The sequence below is a fragment of the Choloepus didactylus genome, chromosome 11 (assembly GCF_015220235.1).
Source record: "Choloepus didactylus isolate mChoDid1 chromosome 11, mChoDid1.pri, whole genome shotgun sequence".
Lineage (NCBI taxonomy): Eukaryota > Metazoa > Chordata > Mammalia > Pilosa > Megalonychidae > Choloepus > Choloepus didactylus.
Genome location: NC_051317.1, coordinates 96,496 through 123,708, shown reverse-complemented (window position 1 = coordinate 123,708; position 27,213 = coordinate 96,496). Strand labels below are relative to the sequence as shown.

Genomic DNA, 27,213 nt, shown 5'->3' with positions numbered 1-27,213 from the left:
CTACAAGGATGCTGTTCCTGACCTTGGCCAGAGCAGCTGCAGTGTGTTGAGAAAGAAATAGGGGTGAAGAAAGTGAAACTGGGAGTGTGGGCTACTCTAAATGTTTGGTCATGAAAGAGAAGAGAGAAGTAGGGCAGTAAAGAAGGATGCAGGACTGAAGGAGGGCATACGTGTATTTTTGAAATGTGAAAGCACGGTAGGCAGAATTCTAAAAATGACCCCTAATGATCCTCACCCTAGTATAATCCTCGTCCCTTTGAGTAGGGGTAGAATCTGTGAATATGGGGGAAGGAGATATCTGGTGAGGCTAACCACAGTTGTTTGAAGATGGAGGGGGCCGTGTGACAAGCCTCTAGGGACAGAGCAGCCCCTGGCTGACAGTCAGCAAGGAAGCAAGGACCTCAAACCTACAGCTCGGGGACCTGGATTCTGTCAACAACCTGAATAAGCTTGCAAACAGCTTTCCCACAGATCCTCAGATAAGAACCCAGCCTAGCTGACAATGGCCTTGTGAGGCCCTGGGCAGAGAACCCAGTGTAGCCCACCCAGACGCCTGACCTACAAGGCTATGCCATAAATAAATGGGCACTGGTTTAAGCTGTCAGGTTTGTGGTAATTTGTTACCCAGCAATAAAGAACTAATTCAGAAAGTAGCTGATAGCTGATCCTGGATTCTGACTTCTCAGGAATGACTTCCTCCAAGAGAAGATCCTCACAGGCTGGGCTTCTGGCCTGGCTGCAGAGCTACACCTACTCACCTCTGAGGCCACCATGTAGCAAGAGTCTTTCAGTCTACGGGAGGGAGCTAAATAAAGGTGTTTGGACTAGTGCGGCAAGAAAGCTGTCACTGCAGATGGTGGAAGCCACACAACAGTCACCCATTAAGGGTTAGAAAGGTCTTCTCCCTGGAGACCCATTTTATGGATACCACAAAGCAAGAGGCCACCAAAATGAGAAGACCTAAGTTGTCCTGGGCAGACACCTGTGGCATGACGTGGGGCAGAGCCCACCATGCTTACCTTTTTGCGTGGCCGAAGCTTGTCTCGCCATTCCTTCAGGTTCTGGTTATAGCTCTCATCCAGGGCTTTCAGCTTCTGGGTTTCGTGTTCTACCAAGAGGTGACACTTTTCATTCTAGAACACATTCCGGGCAGAATGGGTGAGAAAATCAGAAGGCAGAGGTGCCAAGAGCTGAGATGCCTCATGGTGTAGCCACGAAGGCACGAGCCTGTTCATTTATTACTCCTCCTTGATTTCAAATCCCTTTTATATAAAACTATATACCTATAACTACATGTGCACCATGTTAATGCTAATGGTAGCTTATTAAATGTGTGGTGGCATTTGCAGTAATTCTGACTTTTTGTGCTTTGTGCATTGTTTGACTTTTTCAAAATGAACACATATAATTTTAACAAAACCATGAGACTCTTAACAATAAACAAATACAATATACATGCTCCAATTAAGCTCCTACATCCATAAAATGGGCTGTTTTTTTAAATACCATTTAGCTCACTCTACATATTCTATTCCGAAACCTGCTTTTTTCCATACTTAACATTATAATGTAAACATTTCTCCAAAGAATTAACATTCTTCATAATCATCATTTTTGATGCCTGCAGAATATTCATAAATTTGGTATGAATTCACCAAATTTACTGAAGCATTCCCCTATTTTTTGGACATACTGCTTCTAATTTCCACCATTATAAATAACACTGTGTTGGACATCTGTGTGTATAAATATTTGCTTGCATTGCGTATCATTTCCTCAGTAAGGGATGAGGACCAACGGAGCATCTGAGGCCGTCTCAGCCTCATTGCTCCCTCTAAGTTACCTGCGTCCCAAAGCTTGCCTGGCATCTGTCTGGTAGGCAGATGTGACAAGTCCCTGCTGAATCCCTGCAGGGAACCAATCTTCGGATTTACAAGGAGAAGCAGGGGAAAAGTGCCTTTATCTAGATACTACGACCCTAGCTGGGCCAGAAGAGTAGAACCCCTTGGAGGATTTTTATTTCGGGTTTCAAGCTAAAGGCTTCTGGGAGTTTAGAAGTTGGTTTCATTGGGAATGAAGCTCATAGCAGGCTGAGTAGCTATGACTCACTAGGAGCTGTGCTCACACGTTATAGGGGCTCTCTTCAGTTGATCTTACAGTAACTCCAGGAGGCAGGAATGGAAAAACAGATGGAGAAGGCAAGTGACTGGGTGTTGAAATCACAGGGTGGGAAACAGTGAAACCCTTGCCTGGCAGTCCTCAATACCTGTGAGGTTTCCTCCATAGCTTCCTGCTGCTCCAGACATTTTCAGAGGGGTCCACAGAAGCGTGAGACCACCCCATGCCCCAGGTATGGCAATACCTAGCTCCACCACAAGGGGGCGCCAGGCACCAGCTTCTTGGGCCAGGTGTGGCACAAACCCAGGGAACTGGAAGAGGTCAGGGATCTCCCTGAAAGCAGTCACCAGGGGGCTCAGTGATACCCTTTTTCAGAGACACAGGGATGATAGAGAAATTTAGCAGCATGCCCACTACCGGGCCCTGGACAAGGCACTTTCAGCTCTGTCATCGCATTTAGAAATTCTCACCCCACTCCTGCAAAATATAAATTATTACCCCCATTTCATGCCTATTTTATGGATGTAGGAACTGCAGCTTGGAAGGATGGTGTATAACTTGCAAAAGTTACAGAGCCCAAGGACTGGAACCAATCCACCCTGGGCTTGTCTGATGAGGGTCCTTTCCTGTTCGTGGTGTCTTTGGCCTGCTGGAGCTGACTGCCTTGGGGAAACTGAGGCAATCTGGTGGTGGTGGTGGGGGGGAGTACCTGCAGCTGCTGCAGTTCATTCATGTTGCTCTCACACTGTGCAGCCATGTCCCGTGTCTGGTTCTCATGTTTTTGCTGCTGGTGCAGCCGCTCCGACTTCTGCCTCTTTTCCTCCTGCTGGGAAAACTGCAACAGAGAGCAGGTGGGTGCTCAGAGGCCAAGCGCCTGGCTGGGTGGATAGAAACCCCCATCGGAGGGGCTGCTTTGTGCACAGCCCCACAGTCCAGCATCCCCTCAGGTTGGGACCCCGTTTGGAGTCCTCACCCTGAGCTAAGAGCCCGCTCCTGCCCTGGAGAAGCCCCCAGGCTGGTGGCGGACACAAGTGCAGAGATATGACTCTGTGATGTGGCCTGTGCTAGGACAGCCAGGTGAACCACGGGACTCCCGGAAGCCCCAGCCCATGAGGGGAGTTTGGATGGATGAGAGGAAGGGGTTTACCAGCAGAGGAGGCTGCCTGGATAAAAGCGTGGGAGCATGAAAGGGTATGGTGCATAAGAAAGCAAGGAAGTTCTTCAAGGCATTCAAAGTGAAGTTGACCTTCAGGCTCACCTCCACCCTCCTTACAAAACAAAACAGCCCCACGAAAAGGAGGCACCTAGTGGACGCCCAGGGTTGAGGCAATCAGACTTCAGGAATGCAGGGCTCAGAGATAGAGACTTACAGGAAATAGGACAAGAAAAAGAGACCTAAGCTCAGACCATCCCTTTCAGTCAGGTTTCTTTCAGCCTAGATGCTCCAATAAGCCGGTAGAACAGAACTTGCCTAACAATCACCATCTCCCTTTCTTTAGGGACTATAAATTCCCAGTTCCCACCCCCGACCCCCCAATGCTTTGGAATATCTGCTTTTACTTGATGTTGCCCAATTCACAGCATCATATACTCTTAATAAAATAAAGCTCTCTTTCCTTTTTGAAAGCTCAGATCTGCCAATCTCCCTCCTCGGTTCCCCGGGAGTCAGAGCCACCCTGAGGCAAACAGGCCCCCTTCCAAGGCCCTGGGCTGCATTTTATCTTCTATATCCCCCCAACTGTATCAAGTTCAGGCTTCCCTCCCCCAAACCTGCACCGCACCCCCCCACCAGACCCGCAGACCCCCTGCCCGGCCTCCCTACCTGCTTGATCTTCTCACGCTGCTCCGCGGCGCTGCCCCCGCCGTTGATGTGCAGGCTCTTCTTGTACATGGCCATGCGCGTCTTGCCCTCGCTCCGCTGGATCTTGGGCAGCCGCGTCTTCTCCTGCTGCTGCCGCACCTTCAGCTGCTCCATCATGCGCTGGTTGTAGCGCTGCATCTGCTCCCGCTCCTGAGAGAAAATGCCACCTGGGGCTGAGGCCTGCTGCACTCTGGCCGCCGCAGGGCGGTGGTTGGAAGCCCAGGGCCCAGTTCCACTCGGGACCCCAGGAGGCTCTGGGGCAGGGCTCGCATTATTTTACTGCTGCTCTCACTTTATTTTCTCTTCTCACTTGAAAAATGATCGTTCATAAGGTTTTGGATGCTTCCTTTCTCAAAGACCTTCTCATCCAACAGAAGCTACCATTAGCTAGTATCTTGGAGTCAAAATTTACACTAAGGGAATGGTTCATCATTATTGTTGGCAGCTCATAAAACTTATGTTTTAAACAGACTTGGTACATTTGAAGTTTCTTCCTTCCCCTAACTCCTACTTGTATTTCAAAACACAGCACCGGCATCACCTCCTCCAAGAAGCCTCCCCTGATTTCCCAGCTGGGTTCAGTGCCCTTATTCTGAACCCCCACAGTCCTCTGCTGGGTTAGGAGTTGAAATGAGCCACACCTGCTAGTGTCCAGGCCTCGATTTACCCATCTCCGTTCCCATTATGGGGACAGAAGCGAGACGGACAATTACCACAGAAGTTCAGAAAGCTCTGACCACACACAGAGCAGGGGTCCTTGCCAAGCCTGGGGGATTTAGGGAAGGCTTCCTGGCAGAGGTGTGTTTAAGTTGAGACCTAAAAGTATTCTAAGGGAATGAATGGGGAAGAGAGAAATATAGAAAATGGAAAGAAAGGGAAGAGAGAAAAAGAAAAAGAATGAAAGAGAGAGACATACACACACTGGGCGTCTAAGTCAGTGAGGGAGTCTGTGGCACTGCATGGCTTCCCTTACTCCCAGCCTCTTCCCTTACCCAGGCCAAGACCCTATGTGTGCTCATTCAGGCTTGATCCTAGGCAATTGCACGGCTTTGCATGACAGGGTTGCCTGGGAGAAGCTGCCCTCCCCACCCCACACTTGGTGCACAGCCAGTGTACTGCAATTTTCTGGAAGGAAGTGCAAAGACTCAGCACCCCCCAGCATTTCCACATCCCTAGTCCAGGCACCTCCACTCGGAGGCCTCCTTACTTGGGGCCTCAACCTGGGCACTTCCCGGACACCTCCACCGAGACCACCCTATCAGGGGGCTTGGCTGAGGCACTACTCTCCACTCTGACCCAGGACTCTTCCACCCCTAGCCCTCGGCCTCCTCCATCCTCCTGGCCCCCCAGGTCTATAAACCAGGCAAGGACGTTCTGTTCGGGGCATCTCAGTAGTGACACAATTCCCTGTGCTACACGTCATCTGACCTTCATCCGGTGCTGTTCCACAGGAGAAAACAGAACACTGGGGACCTAGTGCCTCTCTTTTGCCTCCTCTTTGCACTGCTCCAGTAGGGGCATAAAGGCTTGACTGTCCTAATTGACTACCCTGATACCTGATTTCCAGGGTCTTGCTGTGGCTACACCTGGATCCTCTTGGGGGCACAGACAGTACCAAGAGGTGCCTCACCACAGTGTCACCTCACAGCCCTCCAAGTCTTACCAGCAGCAGGCCCCACCGCCCCACTCAGGCTTGGCAGCTTACCTTCTCATGCTTGCGCAGAAGCTCGTGCCGCTGAAGGAAGTACTGGTCTTTGAGCTGCTGCTTCACCAGCTGGTGCCTCTCCTGCAGCTGGTGCTCCTCCATCTCCCACAGAGTCGCCTCCCGTTCTATGGAGGACATGCCACCTGGTGAGGTGCTGACAGGCCCTCCCCCACCGGGACCTCCCCTCCACCAGGCCCCTCATTCTGCAGCTGGTAACCAACCTGCTGAGCACATGGGAATGGCCACACACCTGTTACCCCATTAGACTACTTTGCTCATCAGACTGAGCCACCTCCTAGAAGCTTCCTCAAAACCTAAGGGGACGATAGCTCCCAGCAGTGTGGCATGGCAGAAAGTGTTTGTGCCAGTTTGTATATATTATGTCCCCAAGAAAAAGCCATATTCTTTGATGCAATCTTGTGGGGGCTGACATATTAGTGTTGATGGTTGGAATCATTGGATTAAGCCCTTTCCATGGAGATATGACCCACCCAACTGTAGGTGATAACTCATAACTTCCATGGAGGTGTGGCCCCACCCATTCAGCATGGGTCTTGATTTAATCATTGGAGTCCTATATAAGAGCTCAGATGAAAGAGCTTACAGCCAGCTGTAGCCAAGAGAGACATTTTGGAGATGGCCGTTGAAAGCAGACTTTTGCTGACACTTTGGAGATACCAGCCCAGAGTTTGCTCTGAGAAGCTAAGCCTAGAGACATTTTGGAGAACGCCATTCTGAAAAACAATCTGGGATCAGCAGACGCCAGCCACGTGACTTCCCAGTTAACAGGTTTTCCGGATGCCAACAGCCTTTCTCCAGTGAAGGTATACTCATGTTGATGCCTTGGTTTGGACACTTTTATGGCCTTCAGACTGTAAATTTGTAACCATATAAACCCTTTATAAAAGCCAATCCATTCCTGGTATTTTGCATAACGGCAGCATTAGCAAACCAGAACAAGAGCTTTTAAGTGCCATCAACACTGCACCTCTACTTTCCCCATGGGGCAGGTGAAAATGGCTCTTCTGAAGAAAACAGGGTGTACTCTTGTCACTATTTCCTCCTTTGAAAAATTGGTGGGGCCCAATTCTTCCCTGGAGGAACCTACACGTGCCATCAGAACAATGACATCAGTCCCCTACTGACCAAAATTTGGGTGCAGCAAAGGGGCAGGGGGGCTGGCATCAGACTGAGAACCCCAGGCCCTGTAAGATGCACAAAGGAGGCTGTGCTCAGTTCCCTCCCAACATGTCATTCATTTCATTGCATCCCTTTTCTGTGAACACTGGAATCTACCTACAGTACCTCAGTTGTCTTCCAAGTCATTGGCTCTCATAAGTGGATATCGTGGGATAGATAAATAGCCATGAGGGCTTCTGAAACATCTGCACTATATCTGAAAACGGAGGACCCGATTTTGCCAGTCTACACCAAATGGGTTGTAGCTAAGTGCTCAGCTTCGAGGTGAAATTTATATTCAAGGCCCAACTCTACCACTCAGCCAAAGAATGTTAACTCTTGGAGCCTCAGCTTCCCCATCTATAAAATGGGGATAACAATGGAACCTGCCTCCCAGGGTTCAGGTGAGGAATCAATGAGATTATGGAATGGACGCTGACTGCCCCCTGCCTGGCACAGCAGTCACCCAATATCCGATGCCGTTAAGGTGGGCTCTCAGCACTGCCCACCAGGCCACCACCCCACTAATCCAGCTCACTTATTTACAATTTTCCTCCGCTTTTTTTTTCTGGCCTTGCTAGACTGACTAAATCATCTGGAATAACATCAAAGAGCATTGGGGATAGCAGGCATCCTTGCCTTGTTCCTGACCTCAGGGGGAGTTTGTCTAATGTCTCCCCATTAAGGATAATGTTTAGTCTCTACGATGGAGAAGACCTAGCAGGGTTTTTTTTTTTTTTTTTTTTTTGCCCATGCCACTTCCCAGGGCTGCGATGTCTTTGCAGGGATTCTGGGCCCCGGCACTCACCCACTCTCAGGCACTGTGCCAGTTTGGATGTATTATGTCCCTCAAAATGCCATGTTCTTTAATGCAGTCTTGTGGGGGCAGATATATTAGGGTTATTAGGTTGGAATTCTTTGATTGAGTGTTCCCATGGAGATGTGACTTAATCAACTGTGGGTGAGACCTTCGATTGGCTAAATTCCATGGAGGTGTTACCCCACCCATTCAGGGAGGGTCTTAATTAAATCACTGGAGTCGTATAAAAGTGTTCACAGACAGAAGGAGCTCAGAGCAGCTGACAGTGACATTTTGGAGAAGCTGCAGCTGAGACACACATTTTGAAGACAGACGTTGAAAGCTGACTCTGACATTTTGGAGAATGCCATTTTGAAACGCAACCTGGAAGCAAGCAGATGCCAGCCACATGCCTTCCCAACTGACAGAGTTTTCCAGATCCACTGGCCTTCCTTCAGTGAAGGTATCCTCGTGTTGATGCCTTAATTTGGACATTTTCATGGCCTTCAGACTGTAGCTTTGTAATCAAATAAACCCCCTCTATAAAAGCCAATCCATTTCTGGTATTTCATGTAACGGCAGCATTAGCAAACCGGAACAGGCCCCTACCGCGAAGGAGCTCCTGCTTCTTCTTGAGGCACTCTCGCTCCTTATCGCAGATCTCCCGCCTGTTCTCGGCCGTGAGCTTCTTCATCGCCAGTTCCAGGTCCTCCTTCTGCTTGTTGACAAAGTCCCGGTCCTGCGGGCAAGGGGAGCAGGGCACAGCTTTACACAGGGTTTGTGTCAGCGTCTCAACTGTAGTTTTTATTCCAGAAGAGAAATCATCATGATTGGTAAAGAAAATTTATAAAAAGAAAAAAGAAAACCTATAGAGGGAAATTTAAGAGAAACTTAGGGAAACATCAACCAACAGAAACATGTGGACCTTATTTGGATGGATCCTGATTCAAACAACACATTGTAAAACACAAACAAATAAGTAAAATGTGACTCCATGAGACAAATGGAAACATGAATACTGACTTAACCGCAAATATGACGGTACTGAGCAACTTTTGTTAAATTATTAAAATTTTTAAGTGTATTTATGACATTGTGCTGTTTCTTTTTTTTAGAGATATATACTGAAATATTTAAGGGTAAAAGGTTACAATGCCTGGGATTTGTTTTCAAAATAATACAGTGATGTGAATACCTTGTGGCTCACACTCCCTTTATCCAGTGTATGGACAAATGAATAGAAAAAGGGGACATAAATTAAATGAATAATAAGGTGGGATGGGGAGATGGGATGTTTTGGGTGTTCTTTTTTACTTTAATTTTTATTCTTATTTTTATTTTTTAGGGGGGCAGGTAACGAAAATGTTCAAAAATTGACTGTGGTGATGAATGCACAACTATATGATGGTATGCAAACACTTGATTGTACACTTTGGATGATTGTATGGTATGTGATTATATCTCAATTTAAGAATGGAAAACAAAACAAAACAAAAACAACAAACAAACAAATAATACGGCAAGGAAGGTAAGGAGTGAATGGACATGAGTTGATAATGATTGAGGCTGGGTGATGGTATGTGGGGGCTCATTATATCATTATATCTATCTGTCTGTGTTTTAAAAACAGATATTTTCTATAATAAAGAGAAAAAAAAAAAGACTACAATTTAAAAATGAGGAAACACGTAAGAAGAAACTAAAATTCCCCACTAATCCTATATCATCCAAGGCTAGCAACTATTTGTGGTATATCTATACAAGTGTATCTATGTCTATTTGTTATTGGTGGTTCACAGGAATTATTTAAAATACCTCTCCATGTTGTAATCTTCCATCACCTGAGTTTTAACGGCTGAAATATTTCATGGTATGGACAGACCCTAACTTATTTACCAAATAAATAATAGGTTGTTTCCAGGTTTCCTCTATTTCAGATGGTGCTGCCCACGGCATTCTGGTAGCTCCATGTGTGTGAACCTCTGCAATTACATCCTCAGGACTAGGACTGAGAAGCAGAAAAGGATGTGCACATTTTTGAGGCTCTTGATACAATGACCAGATAGCTTTCCTAAAGGGCACATAATCCGCTCTCCCTCCCAGGGATGAGAGCCTGTTGCCCCCACCCTCACCATCCCTGCACTCTTTTTCTAATTATGGGGCAGGTGGAAGGGAGGTATGACAATGTCCCAGACAGAGCGTGAGGTCTGGACTCCCACTGAGCACCCCCACCATGAGCTCTGCAGTGTCAGTTTCCTGAGCCTCTGTTCCCTCCTCTGCGAATAGGAAAGCAAATGGCATCCACCTTGGTAAGCTACAAATGCTAAATCAGATCAAGTGCAAAGATGCATTTGTAAGTATGGACTCTAATATTCTCTGCTTTGGGGACAGAGGAAGCAGAATGTGTAAAGGCCCTGTGGTGGGAGAAAATGGGAGCCTGAGACTGACAAGGGATGAAAAGAAGGCTGGGGCAGTGGGCACAGAGACAAGCATGGAGAGGCAGGCAGGGGCCAGACCACAGGGTCTTGCACGGTGAGGAGGCTGGTCTTTATCCTCTTGACAAAAGGAGGAGCCACTGAAGTGTTTTAAGACCCAGGTCACAGGGGGAAGGGTGACTTGATCAGATTTGCACACTCACTCACTGGTATGAAAGAACCACAGGAGAGCAAGAGAGGAAGCAGGGAGACGAGGTGGGAGGCTCCTGCAGAAGTCTGAGCAGAAGATGATGGTGGTTTGGACTAGGAGTTATTGACAAGTTGATGGATCAGGAGATAGTTGGGAGATGAAAAAAAAAAAAGGTCGGGTTTCAGGAGGTACTGAAGGAATGGAGGGATGGGGGAAGGAGGTCTCAGAATGTCAAGATATCTGGGCCTGACAAGAGAATGGAGGATGGTGCCCCCTCAGAGAAGAGGACTGGGTCTGGGAAATCCCGGGTTTGATGTCTCTGAGACTCCAAGTGACACCAAATGGGTGGATGGATATATTCAGTGGTCAAGGAGATGAGATGTATGAACAAATGACCCTAAAACAAGGCAGGACCTCCCCACTATGTGGGGTCTGACTCCCAGGGGTGTAAATCTCTCTGGCAATGCAGGATATGACTCCCAGGGATGAGCCTGGACCCGACATCGTGGGACTGAGAACATCTTTTTGACCGAAAGGGGGATGTGAAATGAAACAAAATAGTTTCAGTGGCTGAGAGATTCCAAATGGATTCGAGAGGTCACTCTGGTGGGCACTCTTACACACTATATAAATAACACTTTTTAGGTTTTAATGCATTGAAATAGCTAGAAGTAAATACTTGAAACTACCAAACTCCAACACAGTAGCCTTGACTCTTGAAGACGATTGTATAGCAATGTAGCTTACAAGGGGTGACAGTGTGATTGTGAAAACCTTGTGGATCACACTCCCTTTATCCAGGATATGGATGGATGAGTAGAAAAATGGGGACAAAAACTAAATGAAAAATAGGGTGGGGAGGGGGTATGATTTGGGTGTTCTTTTTTACTTTTATTTTTTATTCTTATTTTTACTTTTTCTGGTACAAGGAAAATGTTCAAAAAACAGATTAGGGTGATGAATGTACAACTATATGACGGTACCGTGAACAGCTGATTTTACACCACGGATGAGACAGGAGAGCTCACTTCCGGCCAGTGTAAGGGCAGTCAGGGAAGGCTGCATGGAGGAGGTGACAACAGACAGCCATGAAGGATGGGCTGGCTTAAGCTTTGCAGAAGAAGATATGGGTACTGAAGGGCAGGATATGGGCAAAGACGGGGTGGGGGGCAACTATGGGCTGTTACATAGAGGGTCTCAAACCTAGGACCTCCCAGCTCCTCCTCTCCAAGGTGGTGGGCTCAGGAGGTGAACTTACAAGAACCTGCTTTTTTTGCGTATGCTCCTCCAGCTTCTGCTTCAGGCTCTCCTTCCGCTGCTGCCGGGGCAGCTTCTCCACCTCATTCTTCACCTGCAGAGACAACAGAGAGGCTGGGTCAGGAGACCTCCCCAGGTTTCCTAAAATGAAGTCTTTAACTCCAGAACTCCTGGCCATGCAGACATAGACAAAGGCTCAGCTTTCCAGGCCCTATCCCTCCCCAACCCCTCCATCCTCTACCAAGCCCGTTTGGTAGGTGGCAACTACTGGTCTCCTGTCTGCTGTTGATTCCAATTCCCAGACTCCTCCAGGGTACACAGGGACTGTTTTGGGCTGCTTGGTATCCATTCTCCCTCTAAAAGATCCTGGTTTCCTTTAGGACCATGTTCCTCAGCCTTTGGTTCATCATTGCCCCCTAAGAAAGCCCTTTTAGACATTTTTTTTCCCATGCATTCCATCCCTTATGAAATACCAATTCCACAGATAAACTGTATGTCTGTTTGTGTGCCGGGGCCTTGTAGAAGGACACAGACCATTGTTACAGCTAAGACACGTTTCGCCCCCACTGAGACCACATGCTTTAGAGAACCACCCACCCACTCTCAGTCCCTGAGGTTCAGGTAGGAAGACACCCTCCAGCCCTCATCTCCAGCTCCATGCTGGCCAATCTACCCGGCCTCAGGGATTGGCTCAGAGATGAGCTTGTGACCCTCCATGGGCTAGTGGGAGAGTCACAATATTGGCAGGAACTGCAGAGAAGCAAAGTACTCTTTCCTCTGGGGTTGCTAAGCTCGGGAGATCTAGGCCAAGAGCTGGAAAGGGTCACCCTGTCATCCTTTGGAGAGGGACTGCCTGAGATGAAACCAACCCAGGGAAGTAATGTTAGGAGAGGAGAAAGATTCTGGTGACACTGCTGCCCTCCTGGTTAGATTCAACAAGTTTTCTTTCCTCTTAAGTCAGTTGTAGTTAGGTTCCTGTCTTACGACAGTCAACAGATACTGATGGATTGTGACTTTCTGGTTTTATGGATGGGAAACCTGAGGCTCAGAGAGGTGAAGTGCGTCACTAGAGGTTGCACAGCTGGTAAGGAGCACAGCCAAGATTGTAAGCAAGGCCATCTGACTTCAAAGCTGTGCTCTGCCCACCCCCTATGGGGCCGGGGGTTGGGGGGCTGTATTCCAGTAGCCCCCAGTTGCAGGCCTGGCTTCCTGCTTTAGCACCACTGCACAGCTAGAACTTCTGCAGTCTGTGCAGGGTGCAGGTGACTAAGCCACTTACCTGCTCTGAATCAAGCTACTGAGCACTTAGGCTAGGGGCAGGCTGCAGGGACAGGAAGATAAGGAATGAACTACGCAGTTCTTTGTCCTCAGTGCGGAGCAGCCACTAGGGCGGGTTTTTCATCCTCTTTGGGCTTTCAGACACCTGAAAAGGCATCTCCTCACTGAGATTCAGGCCCCAAGCAGCAGAGGGTGGTGTACACCATATCCGTGCCACAGGGGTGGGCATGGGATGGGCAACACATATGCCCTTAACTTAGGACTCTGTTTCCATCCCTGTTGGACAATCTATTGACTTAGATTAGAGGTTTTCAACTGGGGGTGGTTTTGCCCCTTGGGGGACATTTGGCAATGTCTGGAGAAAATTTTTGGTTATCGCAACTGGGGAATGGGGTGCTACTGGCATTTACTGGGTAGAGGCCAGGGAGGCTGCTCAACATCCTGCGATGCACAGGACAACAACCCCACCACCACCATCACCACAAAGGACTATCCAGCCCCAAATGTCAACAGCGCCAAGGCTAAGAAGCCATTAGAAGATGTTCTGTGACCACATCGGTTATTAGCAAGTGATGGCTGAGCCTGAGGTGCTGCAGTGAGCAGTGAGGTGGGACAATTTTCTCTCTCACATTCATTTGTCTTGTGGGAATTCAAGTTCATTTTCATCGATCCAAGGTCTTCCACAAAGACAGCCAAACCCTTTTAAGATCAATTATTAAACTGGACAATAGAAGTGTAAACAGAGCCTCCGTTAATGACACATCTTTTTATCCTTTCAGACCAACCATCTTGAAAAGAAGTTCGTATAAAAACAGTAAGAAAGGACAACAGAAAGGAATACAGATACTAGAAACACTTGGATGTATCTGCCTTTGAAGATTATACAGAGAAGTAATATATGGGGATGGTTCCGGTTTGTTAATGCTGCCATTATGCAAAATATCAAAAACGGATTGGCTTTTATAAAGGGGATTTATTAAGTTACAAATTTACAGTTCTAAGGCCATAAAAGTGTCCAAACTAAGGCATCAACAAGAGGATATCTTCACTGAAGAACAGCCAATGGTGTCCAGAACACCTCTGTCAGCTGGGAAGGCTCGTGGCTGGCGTCAGCTGGTCCTTTGCTCCCAGGTTGTGTTTCAAAATGGCTTTCTCCAAAATGTCTCTGGGCTTCTGTCTTTGCTCCGCTCTCTCACCTCCTGTGTGTCCTTGCTTCTTTCTCTCTGGGAGTTGCTCTCTAAGCATCTGGGGGTCCTCTCTTAGCTTCTCCAGGGCAAACTCTGGGCTTCATTTCTCAGCTTAGCATCTCCAAACATTCTTCTGTCTGCATCTCCAAGCATCTCCAAGCATCAGTGTCTGTGTCAGCTCTTGAGTTCTCATAAGTACTCCAGTGAACCAATCAAGACCCACCCTGAATGGGCGGGGTTCATACCTCCATGGAAATAACCCTATCAAAGTTCTTACCCACAGCTAGGTGAGTCACATCTCCATGGAAACACTCAATCAAAAGGTTCCACCCAGCAAGATTGGATTAAGAGATCACAGCTCTTCTGGGGTCCATAACAGTTTTAAATTGGCATACATGTAACAACTCATTTATGTTTCACTCCAACTCTGTGGGTAGTTACTATTAGGAAATGGAGGCACGGAAAGGTTACACAGTAGAAAAGAGTATACAGATATGCTTGGGAGTTGGTCGAGGTCACCCAGCTAATAAGCAGCAGAACTGGACTGGAACTCCATCCACCATTTGCCACACAGCCCAGAGACTCCTGGGGATGCACAGTCCTACGAAGGTGAGAAAGGAGGTTCCTCTAGGAAATTGTGACTGTGAAAAGCCTCATCTTCCACTGTGAGTTGCAGTTTTGATCTAGACAGGAGTGTTACGGATGTGCCGAGCACCTGGCATGGTGGGGAGGAGGGGAAGGAGGCTCCTGGCATTTCTCTTAGAAACCCCGAGTTCCTTGGACGGTCCTCTTGGAGGAACACACACTTTCCCAGGGGCCTAACAACCCAAAACATGCACTGCCTGACAGAAGGCACTTAGAAGCCAGCTCGGGGGGGGGGGGGTAAAATACTGTCCGTGATTAAAAAAAACAGCATTCCAGAGGGGTTTAACTCCTGGAATGGTGGATAAGCTGACACAGCCCATCTTTCCCATAATTACAATGAAAACTTCGGGTAAGTTATAAAAAGCAATTACCTGAGGATCCTGAAAAGTAAGCAAAAGCAGGTGACTGTGAAAGGGGGTTAAAATTTGGAGAAGGAACAGATACAGGGGGCGAGTTTGTCATTTTTTTTTCCCCTCCTTTTTGCTCTTGTGCTTTTGTTCCCATTCTGGTCCTGTACAGGAGGGTAGCAAAACAGAAAGCTAAAACTCCACAAGAAACCCCACCTTTCTGGCCAGAGAACTGGGAGAAGGGGTCTGTGCAGGTCGGAGAGTGTGCCGAGAATCCCAGAGAGGAGAGAGAAGGAAAAGAGAGGCTCCTCATTCTAACACTGAGCAAGACCCAAAATAGTAGAGCAGAGGCTTTGAAAACTAAACTGAGATTGGAAATACCCACTGATGATAAGACAGAACTTGAGGTCTGAACCTAACAGGGTTGACTGCCTGCTAATATACAAAAAAAGTCAAGATTCTCCAAAAGATTATAACAGGAACCAGAGTTCACAGAATATGACATTCAAAATGTCAAGGACATTTTGACGTCCACAGGCAAAGGAAAAAAAGAAAGAACTGCACCCATATCTCATACATAAAAATTAATTCAAAATGTATTATAAATCTAATATAAACCTAAAATAGTAAAACTTCTAGAAGAAAACACAGGACGTTGGGCTGGGCAAAGATTTCTTAGATATAACATCAAAGCACAATCACTAGAAGAAAAAATAAAGATAAGCTAGACTTCACCAAAATTAAGAGATCCTACCCCATGCAAGATACTCTTAGGAGAATTAAAAGACAAGCCACTGACTGGGGGTAAATGTTTGCAAAATACATATTTGACAAAGGATTTGTAGTCACAATATAAAAAGAACTATCAAATTCAGTAATTAGAAAATGCATTATCCAGTTTAAAAAAAAAATGGGCAACAGACGTAAACAGATACTGCACCAGAAAAGCTACACAGATCACAAATAAGCACATGAAAAGATATCCAATATCACTAGTCAAAAGAGAAATGCATATTAAAAACCATGATGAGATTATACAACACACCTATATTAGAAGGGTTAAAATAAGATAATAAACCTAACAACACCAAGCACTGGTGAGGATATGGAGCAACTAGAACTTTCATACATTCTCATGGGGACGTAAGAAAGTACAGCCTTTTTGGAAAAATTTGGCAGTTCCTTATAAAATTAAATATTCATTAAATAACTCATTTTACCCTATGACTCCAAAATCCCACCAGCCGCTCTTTATATCTCCCCTTCCATTTCTTGGATGTTTTCTTTCATGGTCTTAGGTTCATCATCTGAATCTTGCTCTTGTATTCTTTGGCTTTCATGGTCTTTGTTAGATCAAGGTGTCTCAAACACGTGGCAGTGTTGACTTTGGGAACCAGATAATTCTCTGTTATGGGGGTCATCCCTTGCATTGTAGGACAGTTGGCAGCATCTCTGGCTTCTACTCCCTAGACACCAGCAGAACCCCTGCCCCCTCGCCCCAATGGTGTGACAATCAAAAATGTCTACAGACATTGTCACAAATTCACTAGGGAGTAAAACAGCCCCTGGTTGAGAATTGCTGTCTTAGATAGACGTCCTAATAAAATATCTCAAAAATCTCATTTGCACCATCTCTGGTTCCATACAAAGGGCTGCCTTGGATATGGTACATAACCTTAATCCAGCAGCGCTCTGGGGTGTTTGCCAAAATGCCTTTCGACAGCGCCATTTGCGGCATCATACAATTTAAAGGCCTCGTTAGCTGAGAGCTGTGCCTTTACGAGCTTCTTTAGTTTTCCAGGACAGAAGATTAGAAGCAGCCGCTTGGAAAGGGGTCTGAAGGTTTCTGCTAAAGGCACTTGAAAACAGCAAGAAATGTTACAATGGAGGAAGGAGGCAAAGAGCAATGAAAGAACAAGGAAAAGTACAGTCACGTGGGGTCACTTAGCAAAGAGGCACAAGGGCTCACACATGTCAGTAACTGAGGACAGCAAAATGCCAGCAGTGTGCTCTGGCTGAGAACCAGAGAGAGAGGCAGGGAATTGTATCCTACCAGACAACAGCAAATCTGGATTCCAGGCCAGTTACATGTCTTTGGAAAAGTCACGGAACTTGTCAGAGTTTCACTTTTTTCTCCTCAAGAAAGATGATCTGGCTTTCAACTAAAATGTCTTTAGGAATACTTCCAGGAATACAATTCTGTGGTTGTATGGAGATGCAAACTATTTAAGAAACAGTTCAATTATGTTTAATGAATTTTGGCTAGGGAGGTAGAAAAAAGTGCTCTGGAAAGAATAAAGTGTATTTTCTAATTTAGGTGATCTAAGAAATAAGCTGTCATTGTTAAGCAAGCTTCTCATGAATGTGAAATATTTCTGTATATATAGGAATCGAGTAGACGACCATCAATCTATTCTTATAGAATTGTGAGTGTATAAATATATTATAGATGTATATATGTATACACACATTATTAGATTTAGCTAATTATTTGAAATTGACAATGAAAAATAATATGCTCCTCATCAACTAGCTTATTAAGGATGGTTTTCCCTACCTGTATAATTCCTTGGTGCAAGAAGGTGAGGGCACAATAAATATTCCACACCAATTGCCATAACCCTGAAAAGCCCCGTGAGGCATCTCAAATTTTATTCTCTATTATTTGAGTGTGTCTTCCATGCCTGAATTCAAATCTTGACATGCTTTCTCACATTCAGTGGATTGAAGGAAAACAGACAAGGTAAGCCCTTCTTTTCTCTGAGCTGGGTCAAGGAAAAAAGCCACGTGGCATCATGCTTGGCCTTCCTTTCTCCGTCCACACTGCAGACTTCTATGACACAGCGCGGGGCTGGCTAATGCATCTGTGGGTAGTTCAGCGGCTGCTCGCCTGGGGGTCACACCTCGGCCAACATTATCTTTTGCCCCTGCTTGTGCATCCTGTCTAGTAACCCAAAGGCAATGGACAAGCGGTCCCTAACCAGGCCTCCCATTCCTACCTGGGCCTCACCCAGCACCCCACGGCCCTCACGGAGGTAACCTTTGGGAATGGAGAAGGAAAGTTTGGCATTGTAGGGTAAGCAGTGGCAGGACAGTGGAATTTTGGGGTTCCTGGAGGAACCGCAAAGTAAAGCCCTTTGCTGGCTTTCTGCAAGCTGGAATCCCTGGGCCATACTTTGCAAACTGATAATAACAGTGCTAATATGTCCTAAGAGTAACTAAAAGCATTGCCATATATTGAGGCTTTTCCTGCCTCCTGTCACCTCGTCTACAGAACAGCCTCATACAGTAAATTCTGTCATTACCTGCTTTTACAGAGAAGGAAACAGAGGCTCGGTGAGTTTAATTAAGCAGCCCGACTGAGTTCACAGCCGGGTCTTTCTGACCCCAGGGTCCACACAACCACACCAACCTACTGCTGTCCCAAAAGGAGGGCAAAACCAAGCATGCTTCTCTCCTTAAGAGTTGCAGACAGTCTTCCTCTTTCAAGCCCTCCATGCAGCAGGAGGTTCTCAAGCTTTTCACAACCACTTAACTCTTTCCATATTGACAGTGTCTTAAACAATGGCAAATTTGAGGACGGGGCTGTGTAGGATTTGCTCATCAATGCCTAATACAGGGCCTGGTAGACAGCAGGAGCTCTTAATGAATCAAGTAACGAAACCCCAACAGTTAGCTCTGGGAACTAAAGGTAAACCCAAACCTATACTTTGCCTGGCTCCACCAGGTCACAGATTCACCTACCTGGAAGAATAACAACGGGAACACAACCCTACTAAGTGGCAGAAGCCACAGCCTCCTCAAAAAGCTGGAAGGTGAAAGAGGTCAAGTGTTTAGAGCCATGAAACCTTTTTGAATAAAAATATAAACATCCAGGGAAAAAGAAAATTTGAAATCTGAGACTAAGGCTGAGCAGAACCCCAAGTACCTGAGCCCACACACTGACACAGAGTTCCACAGGCTTGCCGGCATCCCATTAACAAGGAGAAATTCCTCCTGGGTTAAGGGCAGGTTCTGGTGAAGGGTGAAGAGCTTTTATCCCCTGAAATATCCCACACTCCAGGCTTCTCCTCTCTTTTCCACTTTTTGATCCCCCATAATTCCTCCACCTGCCCCCATAATATACCCAAAGAGTGTCCATATGTGTAAAGATAGGGAGCTGTGTCAGTTTGAATGTATTATGTCCCCCAAAACACCATTATCTTTGATGTAATCATGTGTGGGCAAATGTATTAGTGTTGATTAGACTGTAATTCTTTGATTGAGTGTTTCCATGGAGATGTGACCCACCCAACTGTGGGTGATGACTCTGGATAGTTTCCATGGAGGTGTGGCCCTGCCCATTCAGCATGGGCCTTGATTAGTTCCCTGGAGCACTATATAAGCTCAGACAGAAGGAGTGAGCTTGCTACAGCCAAGAGGGACACTTTGAAGAATGCACAAAAGCTAAGAGAGGAGCTGCAGATGAGAGACAGTTTGAAGACGGCTGTTGAAAGCAGACTTTTGCTCTAGAGAAGCTAAGAGAGGACAAATGCCCCAAGACAACTAAGAGTGACATTTTGAGGAGCTGTAGCCTAGAGAGGAACGTCCTGGGAGAAAGCCATTTTGAAACCAGAACTCCATAGCAGACACCAGCCACGTGCCTTCCCAGCTAACAGAGGTTTTCCAGGCACCAATGGCCTTTCTCCAGTGAAGGTACCCAATTGTTGATGTGCTACCTTTGACACTTTATGGCCTTAAGACGGTAACTTTGTAACCAAATAAACCCCCTTTACAAAAGCCATCTCTGGTGTTCAGCGAAAAGGCAGCATTAGCAAACCAGAACAGGGGCCAAGTGCACTGGTGTCCCCCAAGCACTTAGTCTGGGGCCAATACTAGATCTAACACTTAACCTGCATCTGTGTGAGCCACTTATGTTTAACAACAGTTCGTAAAACAGCAGTCCCTGGCCATGGCCTACTGTCATATAGTATCTGGCCCCCTCTATCTGCCTAATTGCTCCTTCAGTTCCTAAGCACCAGCCACACTGATCATTTCTCAGCTCTTTGAACACTCCAAGCACTCCCTGTGCCAAAGGGTCTTTCCACAGGCTGTGTGACCCTCCTGGGACCCTCCTGCCTGGCAGCCTCAGCTTCAATGTCATATGCTGAGAGGCCTGCCCAGACCACTCCAAAGCACTCTCTCTCTCTGTTCTCTAGTGTGCCAGCCCTTTTGCTCTCACGACAGGTACACAGTTATAAGTTATTTTATCTATGGCTTTTTTCCTGGCTTCCCCAGAGATTAACAGCTCCTTGACGGTAGGGGTACTGTCTATTTTGGTCATTGCAGTATCCCTGACACCTGGCACAGTGCCACACAAGTAAATGCTCAATAAAATAGGTGCTGCATATGCTGCATGTGCCGGTTTGATGTATTGTGTCCCCCAAAACACCATGTTCTTTAATGCAATCTTGTGGGGGCAGACATATTAGTGTTGATTAGGTTGGAATCTTTGAATTAGGTTGTGTCCGTGGAGATGTAACCCACCCAACTGTGGGTAATACCTTTGATTAGATTATTTCCATGGTTCTTGATTTAATTTCTGAAGTACTTTAAAAGAGAGCCACACAGGCCCAGATGCTTGTTGACAATGATGCTTAGATATGCTTGGAGTTGTGGACCCCTGATGTTGGCTGCAGTCAAGAGAGGCATTTTGAAGATGGCCATTGAAAGCAGACTTTTGCTACTCCAGAGTTTGCCTGGGAGAAATTAAGAGAATACCCCAGATGTCTAGAGAGAAAAGTCCTGAGAGAAAGCCATTTTGAAACACAACCTGGGAGCAAAGGAAGAAGACGCCAGCCACTTGCCTTCCAGACAACTGAGGTGTTCCAGACACCATTGCCATTCTTCTGTGAAGGTACCCTATTGCCGACGCCTTAGCTTGGACACTATAACTTTGTAACCAAATAAACCCCTTTTATAAAAGCCAATCCGTTTCTGGTATTTTGCATAATGGCAGCATTAGCAAACTGGAACACTGCCTAACTCTCATTTTGACAAAAGGCAACTGGGACTCAGGGAAGTAGCTTGTCCAAAGCCAAAGAGATGGTGATCCATAGAGCTAAGACTTGAAACCAGGCCTGACTCCCAAGCCTGTGCTCCCCACATAGGAGCTGGGGATGTGTTCAGTGTTGGTTCCTCCAAGCCACCCCCTCAGCCCACTTGCCCACCTCTCAGCATCAGGGCCAGCAACAGGGAGTGGGAAGTGCCTCTCACCAAGGGCACAAAATTTAAGGGAACATCAAAAACTATAAGCAAGACAAGTTATGTATGTAAAGATAAATAATATTTTTAAAAAATCAAAATTAATGCAAAACACCCATGCTGAACAACATATCAACATTTTAAATGAGGATGGGACACAGCCCTTTAACTGCACGACTCGGCCTTGTCACCTCCCCCTTTTTGATATTCTGTTCATCATGAATTTTTTTTTGCATGACTTTTGACTTTTAAATATTGCATTAAAATATTATCTATCTTGATTGCTGAGGGGTTTTTTTTTAGTATTTTTAAAATTCAGTTTTATTGAGATATATTCACATACCATACAATCATCCATGGTGTACAATCAACTGTTCACAGTACCATTGTACAGTTGTGCATTCATCACCCCAAATCTATTTTTTGAACACTTTCCTTACACCAGAAAGAATAAAAATAAGAGTAAAAAATAAAAGTAAAAAAGAACACCCAAATCATCTCCCCCACCCTATTTTTCATTTAGTTTTTGTCCCCATTTTTCTATTCATCCATCCATATACTGGATAAATGGAGTGTGATCCACAGGGTTTTCACAATCACACTGTCACCCCTTGTAAGCTACACTGTTATACAATCATCTTCAAGAGTCAAGGCTACTGGGTTGCAACTTCATAGTTTCAGGTATTTACTTCTGATTGCTGAGTTTTTTGACAATCCCTTTAATTTTGCACCCGAGGCAAGCACCTCGGTTGCCTTACTCTTGCCCTGGGAGGCTGTCTGAGGCCTTCTGGACAGACCCAATGTCAAGCCCACGGTGATAAAGCCCGGGAGCCGCTCTCTACCTGAGTCCATCAGCACCGTGACTCACCTCTGGAGGCTGCTCCCAGCCTCCTCCCATCTGGACAGTGGGAGTGGCCTGATCAGTGCCACTGTCCTGGGGGCTCCCCTAGCCCTGGTCTCCTTCCTTCCACCTGAGAGCCCAGGAAGGAAAGCATGGCCCGGCCTCCGGGTGTCTTGCTTATAGAGGGAGGCGTGGGCTGCTCTTTGGGGCTCAGAAGCCCCCTCTCTCCCCCTAGAGCAGGCTGAACGACTGTGACTCCCTCCCCTTGTCTCCTGACCACCTACCTCTTTACCTCCTCTTCCGGCTGGGGAGGGAAAGAGGAAGGAGAGGCACATGGATCCAACTAGGGGACTGGTGGTCTGGGAGAAGAGAGCACAGGGTGTGGAGGACTCGTGTTTGCCGACCAGCACCCACTTCCCTAGAATCTCAAATTCCTCCAGGTCCCCCACCCCTTCCTTCTTCCCTGCTCTCCTCCAGCCAGGATGCTCAGCCGGCAGGATGTGAGGCAGCTGCCTGAGGCCACATGGTGAGGGCTTGCCTGTGAGCGAAGTCAACCCAGAGGAAAACGGATTCCAGAGGATGGAGAAGTGGCCCCTGGAGAAGCAGCTTGACGTCACATCTGGAGCCAGCATGCCTGGACGTGAGCTTTTCAGTCACACGAGCTCCCCCAAATTCCCTCTATTCCTGAGATGAGGTGGAGCTGGGGTTTCTATCACATACAATAGAGAGAATCCTAATGCTCCCAGACGCCCCTGCCTCCACCCAGAGTACACTCACCTCCTTCTTCATCAGTTTGAGCTGCTCCTGGAACCGGGCGTGGTCCCGTTCCTGCTCCAGGCGGATGCGCTTGGTCTCATCACGACGGCGAATGGCGTGGTCTTGCTCCATCTTCTCCACCTGCTGCTTCTGCTGACGCTCCAGGTTCTCCAGCTCCATGTCAAAGAACTTCTTTTTGGCCTGGGAGGAACAAAAAGAGAGATGCAGCAGAGTCACTTTATACCTGGGAAGGGGATGGGAGAGCCCAGGGCCTGTACTCAAACCTGGGTTTGAATCCCAGCTCTACCACTTCCTTGCTGTGAGATATGGGACAAGTCACTCAACCTCTCTGAATCTCACTTTCCTCATGTGCAAAAGGCAGACCAGACCATCTACTTTGCAGGGTTGTTGTCTGCTGCTCATTAAAGATTATTTTCCCTCTAGAGATGCTCCTGTGTGATTTTGTTTATAAAGCAATGCCTAATAAAATTGGGAAACCACAGAATCGGGCAACTGTCATTAACTATTCTCCACTGCACAATCATTCTCACTCTGCAGCTTTCCCTTAAAGAAAACATGGAGGCCAGAACCCTCCCCTGGGCCCATCTTGTTCCCACTCACGTTGACTTCTTGTTCAAAACGTTTCTGCATCTGCTCTAGCTGCAGCTCATGCTTGCTGTTCAGCTGGGACTGGTTCCGATGCTCTTCCTTCTGGAGCAGCCGAAGCTCCCGGAGTTCCTGGCGCCTGAAGGGTTAAAGGATGTGGACATTTCACAGACAGAAAATGGTTCTCTGGGTCAAACCAGGGACCCTGGGGGCTGGAGCACGGAGCAGAGTCATCACACAAGTCAAGGGCAGAGGCACAGCTAGAACTCAGGCTTCACTTGATGTTTACGGATACACAAAACATTAATAAGCCTAAATATACAAAGAACGCTTACAAATCAATAAGAAAAAGTGGAATATCCTAACAAAAGAGTGGCATGGATCATGAACAGATGTGAAACAAAAGGTGAAAAGAAATAAAAAATTACCTGTATGGATATGAAATGCAAGTTAAAAAAAGAAATAACATTTTCATTAACTAAATAGGCCAGAGTACAGGGGAAATTGATACTTTCATACACTCTGGAGAGTTATAAATTGGTACCACATTTCTGGAGGACAATTTGGCAATATATTTATAAACATAGTAGTTCCACTTCTGGATATTGACTCTAAAGAAATATTCACAGATGCACCACACAATAGAATAAATATGCTCATAACCATGTTATTTATAATAGCAAAAAATTTGAAACAAATGTCCACCAATATAGGTCTAATTAAATTAAAATATATCCACATGATGGAATTCTATACAATTAAAAAATCAAGCTTTAGAAACATTTAATTACATGTGGAACTATCTGTTAAAAATACAACTCTGTATGGACACATATGGAATGATCTCTAAGTGAAAAAAGCAAGATGCTGAAGACTGTGTCTTTTATATTATCCTACCATCTCTGTTAAAAAAAAAAAGGTAATATGGTTAATCTTTGCTATTCATGGTGGCTATGTCCTATAAAATTGTCCCAAACACTGAATTAGCAAATCCTGGACCACATCTCCTAGGGGAAATACAGAAATGGGTTCCCACCAGCCTCACGTTGTAATGTTTCTGCCAACTGATCAATACATAACCTTGTTTTATGTGTGTTTCTCTTTAAAGACACCATATTAAAATATATTGTTGACTCATTAACACTGAATTCACAGCCGACAGCTCGATAATTTACACCCAAAGGAAGCTTAGCTTATCTAACCCATGTATTTTCTCCATAAAGCACATCCTGCATCCCAGTGCTAAAGAACACTGGACAGCACTTCAGTACTACGCTTGGAGGGCATTTTAAACAGCAAAAGCACCAAGAAAAGGCACAAAAAATGTGGAAAATGTGCCACTAAATACACCACAAAAAGACACTTGTTTACAGGATGAGAGCTGAAGCAAGAGGGCAGAGTGTTGCTTTGTTCAACCTTAGCTGGGCACACGCATTTTGTGTTACTCAAATTTTTCACTGCTCTGTGCATGTCCACAAATGTCCACAAAAGTGCCAAGGATACTGATTTTGGGGTTACAGATAAATTTTAGTGAGTAGGCAAATTTGCAAACACAGAATTCACCTAATGAGACTTGACAATATATGTGTATGCACATATGTATGTGTGTGTTTACTTTCCCATTTAAACAGCAAGTATTTCTGGAAGGATACACACAAAAAATATTAACACAGGGAGGAGAACTGTATGGCTGATGGGAAAATGAGGAAGGGAGATTTTTCCCTGTTTACCTTCCTCCTCTTTTTCAATTTTGAACCACGATATTATGGTTGTTCATAGAGAACGATCTCTAAGTGAAAAAAGCAAGATGCTTTTCAAAAAATAAATACAATAAATATTCAGCCTAAACCACACAGTGTACCTTAAGTTTATAATGTATATATTGCCCAGCTGTATGTAAACACACAAAAATTTGGGAAGATAAACCCCAAAGTGTTAACTGTGTTTTTTCCTGGACCATTCCATTAGAAATTCGCATGTATTATTTACGTAACTAGAAAAGAAAATAAAAAATAAATTTAAATGCTGCAGAGTGGGCCTCCTGACTGTGCACTCGGGGCTCCCTTTCGGGACAGGACTGACGAGGCCTGTGCTTTAGTCTGGCTTCCAGTCTGCACCTTGGGACACCCACAGTGAAGCGCCCGCTCCGACCCCAGCCAACCTTCCCTGTGGCCCCGAGTGGGTCTAGCTGCCCTTGAACTTGCCCACATGAGGAGCGGCTGGTCCCTGCAATGCTTCTGAACACTCTGAGGTCAGAGGGACCGACTCTTCCTTAGCCCTGTCAGCTTTCCAGATGTGTGTCTTGGGCACTCCCCAATCTTTGTGGACCTCCATTTCTTCATCTGTAAAATGGGGCCAATAATCTCTCCCTGTCTGGTTTTTTGAAGGTTAAGTGAGATGCTCAGGGCAAATGCTCAGTAAGTGGCCACTGTCGGAGAACAAGAGGCAGAGGAGGCCATGGCTGCCCGTGTCTCTGGAGAGGCACTTTCTGCAGCCATGCACAGGAGCTCCTGTCTGCCCCTCTTCTTTTCTGGGAAGTGAGAAAGCAGGGGGAGATTTTAGAAAGTGTTAACAAAGAAACGGACTCAGGAGACACCAAGGCTTAGAAAACAATCGACAAATGGGTGAGCAACTAAAGGGATATGGAAAGAAGGAGGCAGCCTGGTTCTACTGTCACCTCCCTGATCTCGTGAGTTCTCACAAGGGAGGCAGACAGAGAGGCGGCTACGTCTTAGAAAGAAGGAACTGACACAAGCAGTGTTGGGGATGAACTGGGGTGGGGTGGGTGGAGGGACATACCCGGAAGCCCCCACCTGGGAGAGTGTTGGGCATTCAGTCACATGGTTCAAAACCCTGCGAGGGAGCCAGTCCTCGGGAAATCCTGGCATCTGGGCATCACCAGGGGCATGGACCAGCGGACAGAGCAGAATTTCCCACATCCCTGCAGCCTGGGGGCCTGGCCAGCTTTCAGAAACCCTCAGACCATCATGGGCAAATGAGGGAAGCCCTGCTCTTCATGAGTGCATCTCACCTCTTCTTCACCGGGACCAAGACTCACCTCTTGCATCTGAGCGGAGCACAGCTCCTCTGCTTGGGAGGAGGGAGAGGCCCAGTGCCGGGGCCAGAGGACAGCCTGGCTAGAAGGGGGTGTGGTGAACATGGAATTCCCATCCTGGGACCCTGAACTGCCCAGACAGGAGACGACGGGACCCTGCTCTTTAGGTCTGAAGCTTGAAGAGTTACAAGGTGACTCCCATGTGACCATTAAACACGAAGGTGGTGTCACCTGGCAAGAACAACTCTGCCCAGTTCTCCCCAGCCCTCCCAGACAAGGACAGCAGTGTGTGTGTGTGTGTGTGTGTGTGTGTGTGTGTGTGTGTGTGTGTGTGTGTGTGTGTGTGTGTGTGTGTACGCACATGAGGACAGCTGTGTGTGTGTGTGTGTGTGTGTGTGTGTGTGTGTGTGTGTGTGTGTGTACGCACATGAATGCCACCAACTAAAAAAATCTGTCCCTCTTCCTGGGCTCCTAGAAGGGAAAAGCATCCCAGAAAACATTCTAAAATGCTTCTCTTTGGCTTTGAGATATTTGTGGTGCTAAAGAGGAGAATGTGTCTGAGGTTCTAGAAAGCTGCTCCAAACCAATAATGAAATGACCCTGCAGAAGCCCTGGCCCCACAGGAGCTCCATGGCTCCCAGGCCTCCCTCCCCAGCCAGCCACCAGGAAGGCCCTGGTCCGGTAGACACACGTAGTCAGACCTCAGCTCTA

The 27,213-nt window shown here is 46.5% G+C and overlaps 1 protein-coding gene across 1 annotated transcript in view; it reads right to left on the bottom strand.

The window, feature by feature from the left end:
- STK10 (serine/threonine kinase 10) overlaps positions 1–27,213 on the bottom strand; it is a 134,844-nt gene that overhangs the window by 13,522 nt on the left and 94,109 nt on the right. Inside the window, exons 11-18 of the mRNA XM_037799393.1 lie at positions 23,463–23,586; positions 22,863–23,042; positions 11,546–11,638; positions 8,272–8,401; positions 5,685–5,809; positions 3,941–4,129; positions 2,828–2,953; positions 1,020–1,133 (exon numbers count right to left, since the gene is read on the bottom strand). Coding sequence (XP_037655321.1) covers positions 1,020–1,133; positions 2,828–2,953; positions 3,941–4,129; positions 5,685–5,809; positions 8,272–8,401; positions 11,546–11,638; positions 22,863–23,042; positions 23,463–23,586 — 1,081 coding nt within the window. The remainder of the gene's footprint in view (positions 1–1,019; positions 1,134–2,827; positions 2,954–3,940; positions 4,130–5,684; positions 5,810–8,271; positions 8,402–11,545; positions 11,639–22,862; positions 23,043–23,462; positions 23,587–27,213) is intronic.